This window comes from Tyto alba, unplaced genomic scaffold (assembly GCF_018691265.1).
Source record: "Tyto alba isolate M040663 unplaced genomic scaffold, T.alba_DEE_v4.0 Super-Scaffold_13, whole genome shotgun sequence".
In the NCBI taxonomy this organism is placed as follows: domain Eukaryota; kingdom Metazoa; phylum Chordata; class Aves; order Strigiformes; family Tytonidae; genus Tyto; species Tyto alba.
The window spans coordinates 34,195,692-34,215,705 of record NW_024881275.1 but is presented as its reverse complement, the minus strand read 5'-3'; the positions used below and the strand labels follow the sequence as shown (position 1 = coordinate 34,215,705).

Genomic DNA, 20,014 nt, shown 5'->3' with positions numbered 1-20,014 from the left:
GTTGTTGTTTGGGGTTTGGTTTTTTTTTTTTGATTGGTTGTTTGCTTTTTTTTTGACTTCTGACTAATTTTCATGATAGGACCTGTATAGTTTCAACCTGGGGGTTTGTTAGTGAGGAGAATCTTCTGATATTAATAGTACCTATAGGAGATGGCTTTGATAGTCCCAGTAAGTTTCTATTTCTCAAGATGACAAAGTCAGTGGAGTGCACTTAATCGTTGCTTGGCAGCTATTTTTGCCCTCCTCAGGGGTGGTATTTCTGGTGAACAAGCATCCCACATACTGTGCTCCCACATGCTCAAATATGTTCTAACCTATTCTTGCCTTCTGGGTGCTTCATACTTTTCAGGAGGTGGCAGATAACTGGGGCTGAAGCTTTCCTGTTTCTTCTCCTTTTGCACCCTTTGGTTGGACAGCTTCCCAGGTGGCAAACAGAGCCGCTATTCTGTCTTCAGTGGCACTCTTGGGTCCCTAATATGTTTGTGGTATTTCTTGGAGCAATATCCAGCTGCTACAGCAAAAGGGAAGGGTTGAAACTACCTGTTGGGGTTTTTTGAGTTTGGTTTTTTTTTTTTTTTGTGTGTGTGTGGTTTTTTTTTTTGTTTTGTTTTGTTTTGTTTTGTTTTTGTTTTTTCTGTTAAACACTTATGGCCTGAAGTGAGAGTAAGGAACTGGTGTTTTACTTTCTGTCTGCCAGTGTTAAGTGTGATAGCTCAGACACTTTGAAAGCAAGAGATGAGGGACAGTTTGAACAATCTTGTATGTCGGATTTGTTTGCCTAGAAATTTTTAAACTGCAAGTACTGTTACTGGAAACGTCAAACTTGCCCACATGAAAGTTTTAAGTTTTATTGTTTACTGGATTTTTTTTGTTTGGTTGGTTTTGGTTTTGTGTCCAGACTCACCTTCTCATTGAAGCATGATGGTGCACTGCAGAAACTGACAGATGCCTGTGCATCATAGAATGTGCCTACTGGGGCATCCTAGACCATTTTGGAGATAGGGGCCAGGAGGCACTTGAGTAACAACTATTGTGAGGCACTAGAGCAGCTCAGGTGAACGTAGATTTATGTGAAACAGTCAAAATGCAGCTTAACAAGCCACCATAAAACATTTCCATTTGGGAATTTCAAAGTATTTTGGTTTTGTTAGGCAGAAGTGTTGAAATGCCTTGGCATTTCTGAAGCTTTTTCTTCCCCAGAACTTTCCATCTCAAAACTTTTCTTTCTGGAAAATGTGGAAAATTGTCCTATCACTTTGAGGAAGTTGATTCATCAAACAAATGCCAAAAAGCTCCAGATTTCTGAGATGTGTTGGTTTTTTAGGTATGCACAAGGAGTAATTTCTGTATGATTAACATGTAAGATTAGCATATGAACAGAATGAGTTTCTATTTTAGGAGTAGTGATAACACTGTTTATGATGGTAATAAGGGTTTTGGACCATCTTGCACTGATGGTGAGACCATCATCTTTCATCTAGTTCTACCTTATTGGGTTTTATTATAGAAGCAGAAATAAGGTGTTGTGTTCCTGTTTTCATTGTTTTCCCTATTGCTAATAATGAAAGGCTGTTTGCTTTTTGTTTAGGAAAAACAAAAAATTGTCTGAGTAGATGCGTAGTCTTTCTCTCTGGGCTCTTAATGTACTAATTGAAATGAACACTATATTTATTTATTTTTAATAGGACAGTGATGGGGACAAGAGTGACGATAACTTGGTTGTAGATGTATCCAATGAGGTAACTTTTTTCATTTTTGTAGTCTTGACATTTGCCCAAAGGTTAAAGGAAAAGTGCATTTAGATGTTAGAAGAAAAAGAATCCTCTGTGTGGATATGTTAAAATATTCACAACTTCTCCTTTTTGTTAGTACTGCAGTTACTATGCCTTCCTCTGGTTGCCCTCTTGGCTTTTCCTTCTGCTGCTTTGTCCAGGTCTGTTCCCTCTGTGGTTATGTTCTGATGCTTCACAGCTGCTCTGTAGTGGAGAGAGTTGTGGTGAGATGCAGGTGGAGGGCTGAGATTGCCAAACCACTGTCTTCACATGAAAAAGGAAGACATTACCTATCCTTGTATTTAATAGTAGGATTATTATTAAGAACATTTTTGGTACCTTAAAAATTACTAATATTTTAACATCCTACACTAAGGACAGCATTTTCCAGAAATGTTTGTTTTTTAGAATGAAGTCAGCTGAAGTCAGAATGAAGTCAGTCAGTTCACAACATTTTCCAGAGGTTGTAGCCACCTTTTTTCTCCAGGGCAGAGATCTGGCAGTGGCATCAAGGTGAAGGCATGGGCCTTCCCCTTTCTTCATCTTTTATTTCATAGAATGAAGAGATTTAGGAAGGCTGAATATGGTAGCAAGGTGATTCTACTCTGTGAAAAGCACAAGGAGAGAAGCTGATGGAGAAGTGTCTTCAGCAGTTCCAAGTACACAGATGATGTCAGCCAAGTAGAAAAATGGTTGTCCAACGAGGGATTTTCGTAAACCTTTCAACAGCCCTACTTACAATGAAACTGCTCAATAATCATTCGGTAGACTTAGTGCCCTCTTGTGAGGACTGCTTCCTCCCTGCTCCTATTCTTATGAGTCAATGGAGCATGGAGAATCTACAGAGCTCTGTTGGCATTGTAGCTTGCTGGGCTGGCTATTTCAGGCTAAAGTAAATGCAGAGAGTGCCTCTGGAAGAGAGAAAGATAATCACCTGAGAGGTGATTTCAGTTTTTCGTATAGATTTAAGTAGTGAGGCAATTACAGATGGTATTTAGAAAGAAGTGACAGATATTATGGCATATAAAGCATGCACCTTTATCGCTTCTTCTGAAGATAATGATGAGCAAGGTTTGTATGGCCTAAAAGAGAAATTTAAATGTTGGTTGTAAGTAGCAGCACGTGGAGAACGTACATGGAAAAAACAGTGTAAACTTACTACAGTTACTGTTGGTCTTTCTTGCTCTTTCCACGTCTTGCACACTAGCCGTAGTTTGTACTTAAGTATACTTAGATTACAAGCTCTATGCTTGGAATCAGTTTTTGATTACATGTAGTATAAAATAAAACCAGATTGATTACTATATTAACTTCATTAATGTTTCTAAATTGATGAAGGGACTTAAGCTTTTTTTTTTTCTATAGGGATAACAAAATGTCTTGTCATTTGAATTTACTGCTTAAATTCTTCTTTTTTTTTTTTTTTTTTTTCCCCATATGCTCCTTAATGGTGTTTATGTACCAATCCATGACACTGTTCTGTGCTGTTCTTCCCTTCCCATTCTTTTAGGATCCTTCTTCCCCAAGGGCAAGTCCCACTCATTCACCACGTGAAAATGGTATAGATAAAACCTCCCGCCTGCTGAAGAAAGACGCCTCTAGCAGTCCAGCATCTACAGCCTCTTCAGGAAGTTCCACTTCCCTCAAATCCAAAGAAATGAGTCTGGTGGGTAGCAGTCTGTTGTCCAGATAAATAATGTTCTTTCTTGTAAAGTCTAACTCTCCATCTCCTGCAACTACTTGTGGCAGAAAGTACATGGCTTTAAAAATTTGAAGCTTAAATAGACTACTGTTATTCCAGACCTTTATAGTATTATTTAGCTTTCTTCCTCAGCAATATTTTCTGCTTCACTTTGATTTCATGTATTTCCCACATTTTTGTCAAATGACTTGCAAATTTATTACAAAGTATGAGTTGCTTAAGCATTATTTATTTTTTTCTTCAGCAGTAGCTTGTTTTAACATAGTCTGTATATAGTCACTAAAAAGTTCTCCAGACTTCTGTTAAACTCTTCTAAATAAGCGGTTACTGTCTGAAAACTTTTCCTGCAGTATCACTAATAATTTGGTCAGATTCTACATAGCTTTTGTGTCACAGTTTTTTGATACTATCTACTGTTGTGTTATTTTGTTGTTGTACTTAGATTTGCTGTGTCCAATAATAATTGAGACAATGATTTCAAGCTAAAATAATTTGGTGTTGCATATTGTATTGTCCTGAAAATAAAAAAAAAATAAGCTCAGGCATTTTTTTTTTCATGCCAATGGAAGAAGGAAAAATAACTTTCTACATTTCTTTTCTTATTTAATTTTGGCAGCAATTGAAAAGGTCATCATTTCTCTCTCACAAGTTAATGTTGTCAGCATTGTGTGGATTTATGAAAATTGGCTGAGGGACTAGGTAGTAGGTGCCCAGCATCCCAGCTGCTGTTGTGATAAATTGTATAATATGGCCTGGATTAAAAATAATACTCATTTAATTTGTTTAATGATACCAGCATGAAAAAGCCAGCACGCCTGTTCTGAAATCCAGCACACCAACTCCTCGAAGTGATGTGCCAACCCCAGGCACTAGTGCAACTCCAGGACTTCGTCCAGGCCTTGGCAAGCCTCCAACAATGGACACTCTGGTTAACCAAGCTGGTAATGCATTACCTCATGTGTTTTTATAGTTCAAAAATTAATCTTTTTTTACATTTGTAGTTCTGTGTGAATGTTAACTAAACGTATTACTTTGTTCTTGATGAGAAGCAGATGTTTGGATTATTGAGAGTTTGAATATCTTTGTCTCATCCTTCTTTGTTTACTTTTGTCTTTATCTTTTTTGCAAATAGTCCAGAGACTGAATGCAATATAAAAAGACTTCTCAGAAGTTTATGGTACTTATTCTGAATGCAGTCTCTTCTCCAGCTCTTTGTCTTAGTCTATGAATATTGGCTACAGTGTAAATCTTGTCAAATGCAGGTGGAAGTTTACTTTTGCTATTCAGGCTGGTACAGCACAGTTGCTTCAGACATGAGCTGTGTAAACCATGTCTATCAGATTTACTGCTTAATTTGGCAAAGGAGAGATTAATGTAAACAGGGAAATATTACAGAAATGGAAACAGGTAATGCTAGAAGAGATCGTTAGAAGTAATCAGCAAGTTCAGACTTCAGTAGATCTTATTTACACTGAGTGAAAAGAGGTGGTGGTACTGATAAATTACAGCAATGTTTCTTGGCAGTGTGTTTGTGAGAGGGGAAGGCTAGGTACTGTAGGGGAAAAAAAGGGCTGTTTTCTTCCTGGTAGTCAGGAATATATAAATAGAACTACCTTATTTCATTATTCTGTAGCTGCAGGTTTGCGGACACCATTGGCAGTACCAGGACCATACCCTGCTCCGTTTGGAATGGTACCTCATGCTGGCATGAATGGAGAGTTAACCAGTCCAGGGGCAGCCTATGCCAGTCTGCACAATATGTCACCCCAGATGAGTGCTGCTGCTGCTGCAGCTGCTGTGGTTGCCTATGGAAGATCTCCTATGGTAGGCCATGCGTTGCATGCAATCTCAGTTCTGTGAGTTGTGGTTCACTGAGAAGAGCTACATGCTTCATTTAGCTCTGTCGAATTCCCAAGTTAAAGCAGCACCAGAGGCTTGACAGCTTCACTGTGTGTTGCACTTTGCTGCGTGGCTGGAGAAACAAATTTGCACCTTGAAAACAAAGAATCTTGGTGTATTTATGTATGATTGCTTTTTTCTCCACCTTCATCACTGCTTTGACTGATTAATAAATGCCAAAAAATTATTTTACACTTTAAATGAAAAGGTGGTTTTGGCAGCTACAAAGTATTTCATTGGTGCTGTGGACATTTGTTTTCCTCTTGCTGAACCAGGTTTGTGTTCTGTACAGACATGCCAAATTATTCTCAAAGCATGTAGAAGTCTTATTATTTACATGTCTGTCCTTGTATTTTGCTTTATTTTTGGATATGAGCATGAGAAATAGGTCTGTACATATCTTGGAGCTCTGCAATAATGTGTGTTAAGAATAGCTGCTGTTGTGGGTGTAGTAAGTAAATGGAGCATTGTACTTACAGACACTGTCAAGCAGAATAACCTAGGGGCCTGATTCTGCAAACATGAGCTTGATGGCAGCTTTATGCATAGACAGACTTACCTACTTGTAAATTTGCAAGACTGGACTTAAGCTTGTCATCTTCTCATTATTGTAGATATGGCTACTTTTTTCAAACTGGTAAACAGGGCTTTTATGTGAAAATGTGGAAAATCTAAATAGCATATTCACTCCTTAAAGCAGTAAGAATTTTAACATGAATATGGTGTTTGGAAGAAAAACTAAGTCTGTTTGGTCTGGAATTTTCATTTGGATGATTTGATGTACATATTTATTCGGGACATAAAGGTGAGTGGAATTGCAGCATGTGAAGAGCGCACAGTATATTTAAGCTGTAGACAAATTTATCGGTACGCTGCGGTGTGGCTCCATGAGAGATCTCTCAGCTGATGTGCCCACACAGTGCGGTGTGGAGCCGTGCAGAGATTCTAGCCGGGGCCTGAAGCTGCCTTCCAGCACGGGTACGCGCTAGCTGTCGCAGAGGCAAAGCGTGCTGGCACGGCTGCGTGCTGACGCACCGCTGGCTAATTCCAGGGCTAGCTCTGTGCTGACACAGGGGTATTTGTGTTATGCTCGGTGGTGTGACTGCATAATATACACGATTGGTTTCTATTAGCATATGAATACTTCTAGCAGAAGCATACCTAGGGAAAACATCTTGTTTCTCCCCCCAGCCCTAGTGAAGGGACACGCACTTATCCAGTGCTGTGAGTAAAAGCCACATTTTGGTTGAACGCGTAACATCTTGGGGGTGAAGAAAAGGGGCTTGATGAATGAGAAATCGCAAGTGTATCATTAATTAATTTTTCATTGTCAGGTTGGGTTTGATCCTCCTCCTCACATGAGAGTACCTGGAATCCCTCCAAATCTAGCAGGGATTCCTGGGGGAAAACCGTAAGTAACTTTCAACATTTTGGTAACACCTGCAGTATCTAGAGAGAATAAAGTTAGTTTGTGCCAGTGAACAAGGATTCCAAAGGGGGGTGGTGTCTGGTTGTTAAGAGATTGAGACTTCTGCTGGTAAGAGGTGCAACATAGAAATTCTTACACAGTAGTTGTCTTACCCATAAGCAACTGTGCATATACCTATTTCCAAGGAAAAGCTGCTGAAGGTATACTTTATGTTTTTTTTTATTTCCTCCTTTCTGGGGGAAGTTAAGGGGACTACAGACTGGTAGGCAGTGGTAAAATGTGTAAGATAAAAACGTATGGAAACTAAACTTTGTACTGTACTGAGCATACACGTGTAATGCAAACTTGAAGACTCCTTCTCTGGCACCTCTTTTATCAGGCATGAGAGTCTTCAACTGCTGAGCACAGTGGGCTCCTGAAGCAGTTACTTTAGCAACTGATGCACATCTTGCATAATGGAGCAAGCTCCTTGAAATGTATGCATAAGTGTGCAGCTGGAGAGCAGAAGGATGATGAAGCAGTTGTGCAGCAGGTGGTGCATAGATATAGGATAACTTTCACAACAGGTTCTTTTTATTTGAAAGTTTTAATTATTGATGAAGAGGTGGTTAAATAAAATACTCCTGTGATGCTGTGGCTTATTGATGTTACAATAAAATACATTCAGCAAAACAGCATACATCAAATTTTTCAGTAATTTGGCTTTGGAAGGCTGTTGAGAATGAGTTTATCCATGTGCAGTGGGGTCACGAGCATGTATGACCTCTCAAAACGTTTTTATTTTAAAAGTATTTCTCAACAACTAGTCTATGCAGGTGCAAACAGAGCATAGACTGCAAATTTGACTAGTCTGTTTTTTTAGAGAGAGCGGGGCAGAGAGAATTCTAACAGGTTTTTCAACACTCTGGTGGAGCCTGTTCTTTGTCCCTTGATGTTTGGCATTCAGTTCTGTCTTCTCTTTCAACAGAAGGTTGCAGTTAGGGTAGTTTCTCTCTATCTCTAGGTTCTCACATAATTTCGAAACTCACTCAATGCTTTGCACTTCCTATGCTGGGTGTTCTTTACCAATCTATCAGGGTCTAATTTTTCCTTCTGCAGCTTCAGGAAAAATTCAGAAACCGTCACTTTTAGGATGCTATCTGAGGTTTGTAAGACACACTGTGGTGGAAGTTATGTACACACATACTTCCCTTTGCCTTCATTTTGAACTCCTGTTAATTGCCAGTGATACATTGTAACATCAGTCATGCAAACATCATTAAAAGTACACCAGATTACAGACAAAAAAAGTGTGTTTTCTTCTACTCTTTTTCTGTAACAGTAGGAAAGACATTCTGGATGTATTTTTGTTGTTATCCACCATGCTTCAGAGAACAGCCTTAGCTATCTGTTGGCAGTGTGAGAAGCCTGTTAAATCTTGGATTTTCTTAAAGAAAAGTTGGTGGTACCTTGACAAGATTACTGAAGTGAGGGCTCAGTTTGTTGAGGGCTCAGTGAGTTGGTGTTATGTATCAGGTGGTAGTGTATTTAAATTTAGTACAGTAAGGAACAGGCTTTGTTTTCAAAACATTCTTTTGTTAAGGGTCAGACTCATTCTTACTGACTTTAGTAGAATTTGGCATACTCATAGGAAATATTTTTGGAGGTCGCATAATCCAATGGCAGTAAGATTTTACTTTTAAACAAGTATATTCATAAGCTTTCGATGACTTATTCCATTAATAATGCCAGGCAATATTTTATATTACAAGCTATGAAAACCTGTTTTAGTTCAGTCAGATATTTTCTGTGCCCAAGTTCTAGTTGTTTCACTATTCAAGGCACAAAACCAGTGCATGTATGCTGCTATCTTTTCTATCCTGGTATTTCATGGCTAAATTACAGACTGGGGTTTTTAAATAATCTTTTTATTTAGTGCTTTCAGCACCTTATTTACATTGTTTCATAGTTCGCCTGCTTTGATACATACTCCTTACTCTCCATTTGATTTGATGTGTTCTGTAACATTTTTTTGTGGTCATTTTACTTGGACTGAGTCAGACATTTCCAAGTGACTTCTTTGCTTATCTTTATTGTAAATGAGGCAAACCAAAAATTCCACAGACTGACCTGTTATCTTTTCATTGACACTTTTAGAACGATCTTGTGTTTTAGTCGATTGGCTACAGGTAGATAGATGCCTTCTCCTACCTACAGCATCATTGCGTATCTCTTACCTGCCTTAGGCAACTCTCCTATATTTTCTGTACAAAGTACATGGCTTATATAATTACACAAACTAATGGAATACTCCTGATTTATTTTCAAAATCTGCCTTTTCCTAGAATGCAATTAAGGTGCTGCATTGAATTGTTTTTATGAGATGTGGAGTTTTAGTCTGAGTCTTGTTGCAAATGGTATAGAGAATTTTCAATTTGAACTATTGAATCCCCAGCCATATGTGTATGCTCATGGCTGCACATTTTTATCAGTGGTTATGCTGGGACTGTTTTTTTCACCCAGCTCTGCTTCCAAGAGAAAATTAAATTCTTTTCTTTCCAAAGGAAAGACATTTCTGATAGCACCCATTTTTCTTTAACCTCTGTGTATTCTGATTTCTGTTAATGACTAGCTTGGTAGAAGAATTAATAGCCTCTTAAGAACCCACTCCTGCTTGCCTGTCTGCTTTTATCAAGGGACTGCTGCCTGGAAAACTTGTCTTTTGCTTGCCTTTTTTTGTAATTTGCTTAAATGTAGATCTTTACTACCAACTTCTTACGTTCCTGAAAGCGAATCCTTCAGTTTTGCTCATTGCAGAATCTAACCTTGTTAGCAGTGGTACAGATGTACTTAGGAAATTAGGTAGCAATGTAGAAAGCCAAAGTGTCTTCAGCAAATTCTTAATTATACAAATGAACTAGTCTTTGCATTTGGTCGCAGATTTTGTTGGTTTTTTTTTTTTTTGTTTGGGTTTTTTTGTTTGCTCGTTTGTTTGGGGTTTTTTTTAAATTATTTCCTATGAGGCTTTTCAGGTTTTTCACATTACTTTGATATTTTGGTGTACACACATGTGATCTCATATTAGTTGTTCTCAAGGTGTTTGTAGCTAAGTAATTAGTTTTATGGACAAGAACTTGGTAGCTATATGCGTGTTTGAATGTACATAAAATAAGTTTTCATAGTCTGATTTCAAAATTGATTTTTATCAGTAGATGATTCTTCTCTTAGCAGTTCTTCTGGTTTTGGGTTTGTGGGTTTGGTTTTGTGTTTTTGTTTGTTTTTTTTTTTTTTTTTGTTTTGGTTTTTTTGGGGGGGGGGGGGGGGGGCGGTGTGGAGTGGGGTGTTTCTTCTTTCCAGATTTCCTGGACCCATCGCCTAATCAATAATTATATTTGTCCTAGGTTGGGGGATGGGAAATCAGTGCCAGTCTTCATCAATCAGACATGTGGTGTCTGAGTCTTGCACTCTGTTGTTTTTATACATTTAACTATGCCCTGGACTGTAGGTTCTTGATGTGTTGCTGTAGTCATGTCTTTTGCTTTGCATAGACTCTCTAGAAGGGTATTTATCTAGCTTTTAGTTTTCTGTAGCTGCTAAATTAACATTCTTGTGGATTTCTCCTTGATGGTGAACCACACTTTCTAGTAGTTGGATTATGCACTGAACAGATTTTCAAGCTCAGTGGTAAGATTTATGTCCACAGTGTTGCTTCCCAGGTGTCTAAAATTGTGAATTAATGGTAGCATTACAGACAAATGTATTTCTCAGTATTTTTTTCAAACGTGGTTTTAATTGAAGCACAAGGTGATACACACAGACAAAACAAAGAACTGAAAATGTACATTTGTTATTTTAGTAGGAAAGGGAAATTTCATGTGATAAATGTTAACTCTAACTCTTTCAACTTCTAGCTATAAGCCAACTTTTCTTTGTGTTTTTGGAAAGGGATAGTGTACTGTTCTGGAATTGCTCAAGGCAAAAATTAAAAGTATTTCAGTTCACCTGATCTTCACACTTGTACAGTGAGTGTACAGTGAGGAATATTTGAAAAGGAGGCTAATTTTATTATATTCTAGAATAACAGGTCATTTCCCCCCCACACCCCCCCGCCTTTTGTATCTCTGGATAATTATTTGTTGACATGTATGAAGTTAAAGATTTTGTTATTTCTATATAAATACCTTTGTTCTTGTTTCTTGGCATTTTGTCCAATATAATGAAACACTATATTCAGATATTCAGTTTGTTGTGATAACTACAAGTAAAACTAAGATGGAGTACAAGGAAGAGCTGAAAGTAAAATGCACTCATGAGTAGAAGAAACTGTCTGCTTTTGTATTTTGAAGTTGTGGTATTTTTGTACTAGTTAAGGAATTCTGTTTGAGCTGAAGGGATGAAGGGGAAGCTTTGTGGGTTTTGTTTTATTTTTTTTAATTTTTTTTTTTTTTAAGGCATGGAACTTTTAAGTAGGCAGGAATTGCATGCATTATATCAATTTGAGTACTTAGATTAGCTGTCAGCTAGGTAGTTTAGTTGATTTGCCATGTTCCTGAGCAGTGGATTAATTATTCTGAACTCTCGTCAGCAGGTCAGATGATATTTATTACATACTTATTTGATACTTACTTGGAAATAGGAGGGCCATAATTACCAGATTTAAGTTGATAAACTGGGTAGTATTAGTATCACCTACCGTATTGTAATGTGTAGGAACTCTGCAGGTTCTCAGTGCTGCTTTGACACAGATGAGGATAAATCTTTGGGTGAAATAGATCAGAATAACATTTCTGTTATTCAGAAAGAATATAATCATAAGTGACAGTATTCTATTTCTCAGAACTCTCTCCTAAACAGAAGGCATGCAAGTGTCTTGTAACTGTTTTTTTCATAATATACAATTAATTACAAGTGTATGTTTGCATATTAATTGATATGTACTTAGTCTGGTTTATGTTTAATTGTAATTGTACTGTGTAAACACTTTCTCTTTGTTCACTGTGGTTGTTAGCCCAGCATGAGGGAGGGCTATCTTAAGGTTCACAGTCGTTTTGACCAAAGATGGATAATCATGGAACCCAGTCATAACATAGAGACAGAATGCTGTGAGATGGACATCCATGATCGTCATGAAGGTGATGAGGAGTTTCTGGCCCACACTGTCAGTTATAAAAGATCATCACAAAAGGACAAAAATGGACATTACATTTTTGCAGTGTTACGGAATTCAGATGTCAGTAGCAATTTCTTGAGGAGAAAGATAGGTGGGCAAGGGGTGCCTGTCAATAAATACTTTGAGTTTTAGAGAACTCAAGAATTTACCGAATTTTACTAAATATTGGCTCTTAAGGCTGGACAACCAAAATTTGTGTCAGTTTTGGGAATTCAGACCTGTGAATATATATAGTGCACTAAAAATTGAGTAATTTCTTAATCTCATGGAAGTACACCTGCAGCTTTGTGAGTGTGGCAGAGGAAGTGCAGTCCTCCCCAGAAGTGGCAGAGTAGGTCTTCTGACACGGTGGCCTAATGGACAGGTATCCAAGGACAACTGCAATTGAGCTGCAAGTAGTTGTTTGCCCTGCTGTCTGCAATACCATGTTCTTCTGGAGACAGAAGCTTTCCTTGTATAGGGAGTGTCAGTCTTGCACATGACGCAAGTTTTTTCAAAGCAGAAAGTACGTGTAATGAAAAGTTAATCTGTAATACCTAGTGGATACAAGTTACTAGACCAGATGAGTATGCTGACAGTGGTCATGTTAGCATGACATGCCACACGTTCCAGCAGACACATTTACTTTTTTGTGTGCTTGTCTTGGCAGGGGCAGAGGGATTTGGCAATGTGTAGCCATTTCTTTATACAGTGGGTTGCTGATAACCTGCACTGCAGAAAAAGCTGCCTTGGATTCTAAGAAACTATCACTGCTCTGTTTGTTAGGCCCTCAAACTCAAGTTATCCTGAGTCCTGACCGATCAGTCTTGGAAGCAAATGCCTGCTCATGATGATAAAAAAGAGAGACTACTCTTATGATCTATATAACTGCACTTTAAACATGGGCATACTGGTAACATTTTACATGACTAAAAGTACACTGGGTAAGTTTCTGGCATTTCAGAACAGGAAAGTCATCATAATTCTCCAGTATGCATGAAGCACTTGAAAAATGTTCCTATTGTCTTCCTCCCACCCCATCTCAGCAAGAACTGAGAAGCTGTGTGTATGCACAGAAGCATTTCATAACACCAATTATTTAGGTATTTTGAACAGAACAGAATGTTTATACTGTAACCTTCCATTAAAAAAAAAAAAGAAATCACATACAAGTGGATTATTCGTCTTAAACATGCTGGAAAAAATTGCTTAATACTTGCTTAATTATTTTTCTTCTGTCCATGATAAAAGCAAGGGCAGGCTGAGACTTCAAAGTCGTGCAGTTCTGTGTACTTGTACTGCTAACAAATATTCTGCAGCTGACTTTGATCTGGAATCCGGGATGGGGCCCAGCTTTTCAGCCTCAAGTGCTATGACTCCTTAGTTGGATTCTATACCTGAACCTCAGCAGTTGTTCAGCCTTGAGCAGTCTTGTTGCCACTCCTCTTCTGCTTCCTCTCTCATCTTGTGTTTCATCTGTTTAGTGAATAACTACTTTGGGACAGTCCTGTCTTTATTCCTCTTCACAGAAATGATACAGATTTCTAGTTAAGCCTTTATCATTACTTTAATTCTTCATACCAAAAAAGAAAAAGGGGTCCCATGGAAAGAAATAAATTTGATACACTCTGCATCTCGTCTACACGTAAGGGAATTTCCGTATACTTGAAATCATGCACTGAATACAAATAAAACGTGTTACAGAAGTGCCAAAACTACCTGGGAAACTAAGCCTTTCAGCTTTTCCAAAATACTTATTCAAGAAAGCATAATTATGAGAAGATGGTATCAGCTTTCTGATGAAAGGTGTGTTGCAGCCACTGTGCATGTTTCTGTTTTCTGTTTAAAGCACTAATTACAATCTGAAAAGAGAGGCATGTGAGCAGAGTTGGTGCTGATGTTAAAGATGAGGTACAGAAATTGAGTGAAAGTTTAACTTTGCCTAGTGCTACCGCAAGGCAACAGGTGCAAACCTCATAGAAGAAGGCTGAAAGAGTAGTGCCTGGTGAGGGATTGCTGCTGCAGGACTTGTGGTGCTGAGATCTGGAACTGCTGGCTAGGAGTGAGGGGCTAAAAGATCTTTTGATTACCCAGGTGGATGACAGATAGCAGCCATGACCTTGGTCTGTAGAGTTGAGGGTAGAGTTTGACATGCTTCCGCACTGCATGAATACTTAGGGTGAGGCAAGCTGAAAATACCTATTGTGAATCCTTGTCTCTCTCTGAGGTTTCATGAAATTGGATTAAAAAATACTGTGTTTTGCTTGCATTATGGCACTGTAACTGGCTGATTTTTTTTGTTTGTTTGTTTTTTGTCTTCTCTCTTCTTTCCCATCCCCAAAAGAGCCTACTCCTTTCACGTTACTGCAGATGGTCAGATGCAGCCGGTTCCTTTCCCTCCCGATGCCCTCATCGGTCCAGGAATCCCTCGCCACGCCCGTCAGATCAACACTCTGAACCACGGGGAGGTTGTCTGTGCAGTTACCATCAGCAACCCCACGAGACACGTGTACACGGGTGGGAAGGGGTGCGTCAAAGTCTGGGACATCAGCCAGCCTGGCAACAAGAGTCCTGTCTCTCAGCTGGACTGCCTGGTAGGTGAACAGGAACTTGTGCACAAGGGTAGCTTCTCCTTGCAGGCTCAGTAAGGAAATAGCTGTCTTTGTCTGGATTTTGTTCATATTGCAAGGAAATAGCAGGCAGTTCTGTTTCCTGCTTATGTATTTAGCTGTCTTTTTTTAACACATAACAGGTGGAACTACAGAGAAGATTGCTGGTTTATTTAGGGATAAATATCATCACTAAGATCACTAAGAGTCAAATAACAGATTAGATAAGATTTCTGAGTAGAGAACGTACTTGATTTTTTTTCCCCTTTTTTCTTTTTATTTTTTTTTTTCTCTGCCTGCCCGCCTCTCCTCCCCTCCTCCCCCCTTCTAGTTATGCTCAGGATTTTTGTGCATGGGTTTGAGGAATGTATCCTGGCTTTTTCAGGGCTGCACAGACCCTTCCTAGGTGTTTCAATCACACCAGAAATGACAACCTCTTTTTTTTTTGTAAGAGGGTAGCAACCACATAATGAAATAATGGGACAAGGTACCAAGGTCACTGTAAGTCTTGCTATGCTTTTGTTGGTGATGCACAGGTTGTACATTTTAGTTGTTTGTATTCACATCTGCAGTATACAAAAGGGACTGAATGTGGTGGTATGGGTAGCTGAAAAGCTAACTCAAAAAAGTTAATGGCTCAATAAAAGATGCTTCTCATGTTAGAAACAGCATAGATATTTATGAGACGTTAACTGAGAAGACTTAATGTCACAAAGCACAGTAATACATATTCTGAATGAAAATAATTCTAGCTTCAATGTTGATCCAATTAAATAGGGTGGGTTTTTTGTTTTGGTTTATATATTTTAGCCTTTACCCTTTGTTTACTGCTACCTTTATGTTACTTGTCTAGTAGTAAACACTGTACATCTATTCTTTTCTGTGGCAGGTATGTGTCTGGATGCACAGTCCTAGCTGCCTTCCTCTTAGTTATGGAGCAGTAGTGGCTGGCTGACTAATGCAGCATTGCCACTGCACTACTTACAGCTCCTTTGCTGTGAATAAAAAAAAAAAAAAAAGATTAGTGGTAGGAATGCTGTTGCCTACTTCTTGCAGTGGTTTTTTTGCATGTTATGCATTACAGATCTTAACCCTCCACTTCCTAAAGAACGGTTACCGTGTTAATTTGGCAGCTGTTATGGAGAAATGGACATCCAATAGATTTACGGAGTCAAGCTTGTACTAAACGAAAGTTGAAATGTTTCCACCTCTAAATCCTCAGTAGTACCTCTCAATCAGCAATAGTATCACAAACATGAAACTAATAATATAAGTACGATAAGAATCAGGGTGAACAACAAAGGACCAACGTAAATCCAGGACCAATATGGGAATACTTAATATTTTAACTTTAAAATGATGAATGCAAAACAGTATTTGAAAGAAAACTGCAGAACCTGAAAAGCATGAGATCTGAACTGAATTTTCATGTAGGGCTGCCTAAATGCCAGGTGAAAAGGTGGTCATCTGCTTTAATATTTCTATTGTTGATGACCTTAGCTGATGGAGTACACTTGCAGAAGAAATTTGTCTCTGTTTTTATGTAATGAGATGGAGGATTTGCCATTCATTCATCAGGTTTAAAACAGAGTAGACTGTGGCAACAGGAGTCCACAGTTTAATTTCTGCAGCTGCAGTCTCTGGTTAGTGATGAGATGTAGGTGTTTGAATCCTTTCAGGATCTGCTGGCTCCTCTTCAGTACTTTGGTAATGGAAAAAATAGTGTACTGTTTAAAACTTGGATGCAGTCAGAATCATATTAATGTTCATTATTGGCAGGCATGTATTAACATAACTGAGATGACTTGTGTTGTTCAGAACAGAGATAACTACATCCGCTCTTGTAAATTGCTGCCTGATGGATGCACCCTAATAGTTGGCGGGGAAGCCAGCACATTATCCATATGGGACTTGGCAGCACCAACTCCTCGTATAAAAGCAGAGCTGACATCCTCAGCCCCTGCCTGCTACGCTCTGGCAATCAGCCCTGATTCCAAGGTATGCTTTTCCTGCTGCAGTGATGGGAACATCGCGGTGTGGGATCTGCACAATCAGACATTGGTCAGGTGAGTCACTGCTTGTTTACAGAAAACTTTAATAGAACTTACTCTTTGGACAGCTACATAAATATTTATCTCCCTGAATAGTGGTTCATGACAGCAAAGTAAATAATATTTCTTAAACAAAGAAAGCTGTTTGCACCAGAGTTGGGCAGAAACTAGTTTTGGTAGCTTCAACCTAGTCTTGAAAGATGCACTTTCAGGGCCTAAAGGGTTGGTCCGTAACCTACAGCAATCAGTGTAAAAGTTGCTGTTGGTTTCAGTTAGTTGGGTTTTGTCTGCAGGCTTCTACAAGCAGCATTTCTGCTGGTCTGTGATTGATGTAGACTGAACATGCCTTTCAGGGAACTCTGAGGTTTGTTCTTTTCCTTTGTCTTAAGCTTTGTTAGGTAATAGAATTTTCAGTTCTTATTTAGTGATGATTTGTAATAAAATTAATCTTATAAAAGTGGTTGAAAGTGTGGATCCTCTTAGTTCTTTAGGAAAGCATAAAGAACTGATGTTTGGTCATTCATGAGAGAAGGGTGTATGAGGTTTTGGGGGGAACTTGATCTCTAAACCTTTTAGAATGGGTTGCAAAGAGTATAATAAATGGATTTCCATGTAAATTACTTGTGAAATCTTTTGTTAGACCTTTGATTAATGAGTATATTAATAGAAGATTAAAGTGTCTGGCCGGTCAACATTCAGCTCTAGTGCTATGACAGAGAAAGAAAGATAAGGCCATGTGTGAAATGGCTCTTAGCAACTAGCTGTGTGGTTTACTAGAGGATAAATTTTGGTTTATACTTACCAAAGTAGTGGTGGCTTACAATATTATGAGAAGAGAGAGTCTAAATTGGGAAAGGCCATGATATTTCAGAAGTTCCAAATACAAACACTGAAGAATCTGCTTAGTCTGCTGTGTTTCAATTAAATTTCCTATATATCAATAATTAGCCTAAACTTATGTGAGTCATATTAATGTGCATGCAAATTCTACTTTCTGTTGAACTTTAGGTCAACAAACATTTTAGTTATATAAAATCTTCAGTTTGTCCTACGCATGCTTAGTCTCTGTAAAGCTGTACTCTCTCCATCTATGACTGTCTTGTCTTTTGAATGTTTGCTGTAGGTGTTCCCACCACTTGTTGGCTGATCTTGTTAATTGATAACACATGGAATTCTGAGACCAGAGCTACAAAACAAAATGTGCCGTGTGACCTTTCTGTGGCAGCTTTTAGTGATTCATACCCTTCGTTCCCAAGATAGTTGTCTTCCCGCACCACCCCCCCCCTCCCCCCCCAGCCCTCCACCTTTCACATTGAGGCATAGGACTTTTCTTAAAGCTAATTGCTGATGAAAAATGCAGGAGCCTCAGAAGGCTTTTGCCAAAGGATTAAGGAAAACTTGAGATGACCTTCTGGTTGCTGAAAGCTGAGAATTACTAATGAGAAGATTTTAAAACAAATGACACCATTTAGATTTTTGTGATCTCCTGCCACAGAGAATGCAACTTTGCTGACTCGGCAATGCTTGTATTTAACTATCTGGATCTCTCTCTGTATTCCTTCCTATTAATATGTCTTATTATTTATCATCTTGACTTGCAGCCAAAGAAAAATACAGAAGCTGTTTTCTGAAACTGGAGAAGTTTTGTTCCCTCAGCACTTGTTTTAATCTGAATTGTGTTTATTGCTTTCAACTATAGTTACTGTACTTTAATGTTCTCATGAGGGTTTTTTTGTTTTTGTTTTGTTTTTTTTTGTTTGTTTTGTTTTGTTTTTTTTTTTTTTTTTTTTTTTTCCCTTTTCAAAACCTGATAGGAAATATTTGAATTTATTCAGTTAGCGATGATGCAATGCATTTCTCTAGCACCTGGAAGATGTTTTTGTAATACTGTATTTCATGCTTAGTAAGAGGGAGGGGCTGATTTTTGCCCATCAGCAGACACAGAAGAGATGACACACACATACAGAGTCCAAAACTAACACCACAACAGTGTTTACCTTGAGCTCTGGCAGGAAATCATTATTCAATCTGGTTTGTTTTATCAGGCAATTCCAGGGCCACACAGACGGAGCCAGCTGTATTGACATTTCTAATGATGGTACCAAGCTCTGGACAGGAGGTTTGGATAACACTGTCAGGTCCTGGGACTTGAGAGAGGGGAGACAGCTACAACAGCACGACTTCACATCACAGGTAACTGGATTTTCCTACAGCTTGGAGGGGGGTGAGAGGGTTGTGTGGTGGGAGGCAAACATTTGGGATGAAAGCTGAGATTGAGCCCAGTGCAACTGGCAGATTGTTCCCTCTCTTGCAGTATTTTGGAGCTTTCGTATGCTTAGCTTCCAGAGCAAAATGATAGCCTGACAGACACTACTTTCTTTTCCTATTTTTTTAAGTTAATAAGTAAGAACAGGGGTTATTTAGTCACCTGAATCTTTAACATCAGTCCTGCTATCGAACTATGTGAATTTTATTTCCCCCCGACTTCCTCTTTCCCTCTGTTCTGTTCCCTCTCCCTCCCTCCCCCGACCCCTTCTTCCTTTCGTCCTCCCCCACTCTCTCTCCCCCTCCTGCCTCCTCTTCCCCCGGCCCCCCCCTTCTCTCTCTCCCAACTAACTTAACAACTGTAGGGAGAAAAAAAAAAAAAAAGGATATCTGTATGCAAAAATAACAAGCTTAAATGTGGTTTATTTTTCAGATATTTTCCCTTGGTTATTGTCCTACTGGTGAATGGCTAGCTGTGGGAATGGAGAGCAGCAATGTAGAAGTGCTACATGTAAATAAACCAGACAAATATCAGCTGCACCTTCATGAGAGTTGTGTATTGTCACTCAAGTTTGCTTACTGTGGTAAGTTACCCTGAACACAGAACAGGAGGTTGCTGATTAGTTATTACATAGTCACAGCTCATTTGATAATAAAAACTTACTTAGTATCTCAGTTTCTTAAGTTATGAATAAATATCTCTGCTTTGTGAATTCAAATGTGCTTATCTACAACCACCCATTTGTCTAAAGGCTGCTGTGAGGGTTGATTTGGGTATAAAAAGGTATTTTTACTTACAGTCTAGGGATTTCCTAGTGTATAACACACTGCAAAAGTGTGAGTGTCCATATTGATTGTAAGTAAAAGTACAATGTTGATTAGTGGCGAGAGCTTGTATAATGGTAATTAGTTAACAGATTTCATAGGTGTGCGTTGAAAACTCAAATCTGTCAGATGTTTGTTTCATATGTTTCTATAGTTGTTCTGTTTTATATCCTAGGTAAATGGTTTGTGAGTACTGGAAAAGATAACCTACTTAATGCATGGAGAACTCCCTACGGAGCCAGTATCTTCCAGGTGAGGATGATGATGCTTTAAAAGAAAAAACTAGAACACCCAGAGTCCTCTGAGTGGACTCAGATATCTTCATCTATGTGAT

The 20,014-nt window shown here is 38.6% G+C and overlaps 1 protein-coding gene across 3 annotated transcripts in view; it reads left to right on the top strand.

Moving 5' to 3' along the window:
- The window catches only part of LOC104361302 (transducin-like enhancer protein 1), an 82,491-nt gene that overhangs the window by 52,412 nt on the left and 10,065 nt on the right, over positions 1-20,014 (top strand). For 2 of the 3 annotated variants that reach the window (XM_032981817.2, XM_032981815.2), the window contains exons 10-19: positions 1,686-1,739; positions 3,283-3,438; positions 4,271-4,415; positions 5,108-5,298; positions 6,708-6,784; positions 14,275-14,524; positions 16,358-16,605; positions 18,636-18,783; positions 19,289-19,439; positions 19,856-19,932. In XM_032981817.2, coding sequence (XP_032837708.2) covers positions 1,686-1,739; positions 3,283-3,438; positions 4,271-4,415; positions 5,108-5,298; positions 6,708-6,784; positions 14,275-14,524; positions 16,358-16,605; positions 18,636-18,783; positions 19,289-19,439; positions 19,856-19,932 — 1,497 coding nt within the window. The remainder of the gene's footprint in view (positions 1-1,685; positions 1,740-3,282; positions 3,439-4,270; positions 4,416-5,107; positions 5,299-6,707; positions 6,785-14,274; positions 14,525-16,357; positions 16,606-18,635; positions 18,784-19,288; positions 19,440-19,855; positions 19,933-20,014) is intronic. The other variant, XM_032981818.2, reaches the window with a different exon arrangement.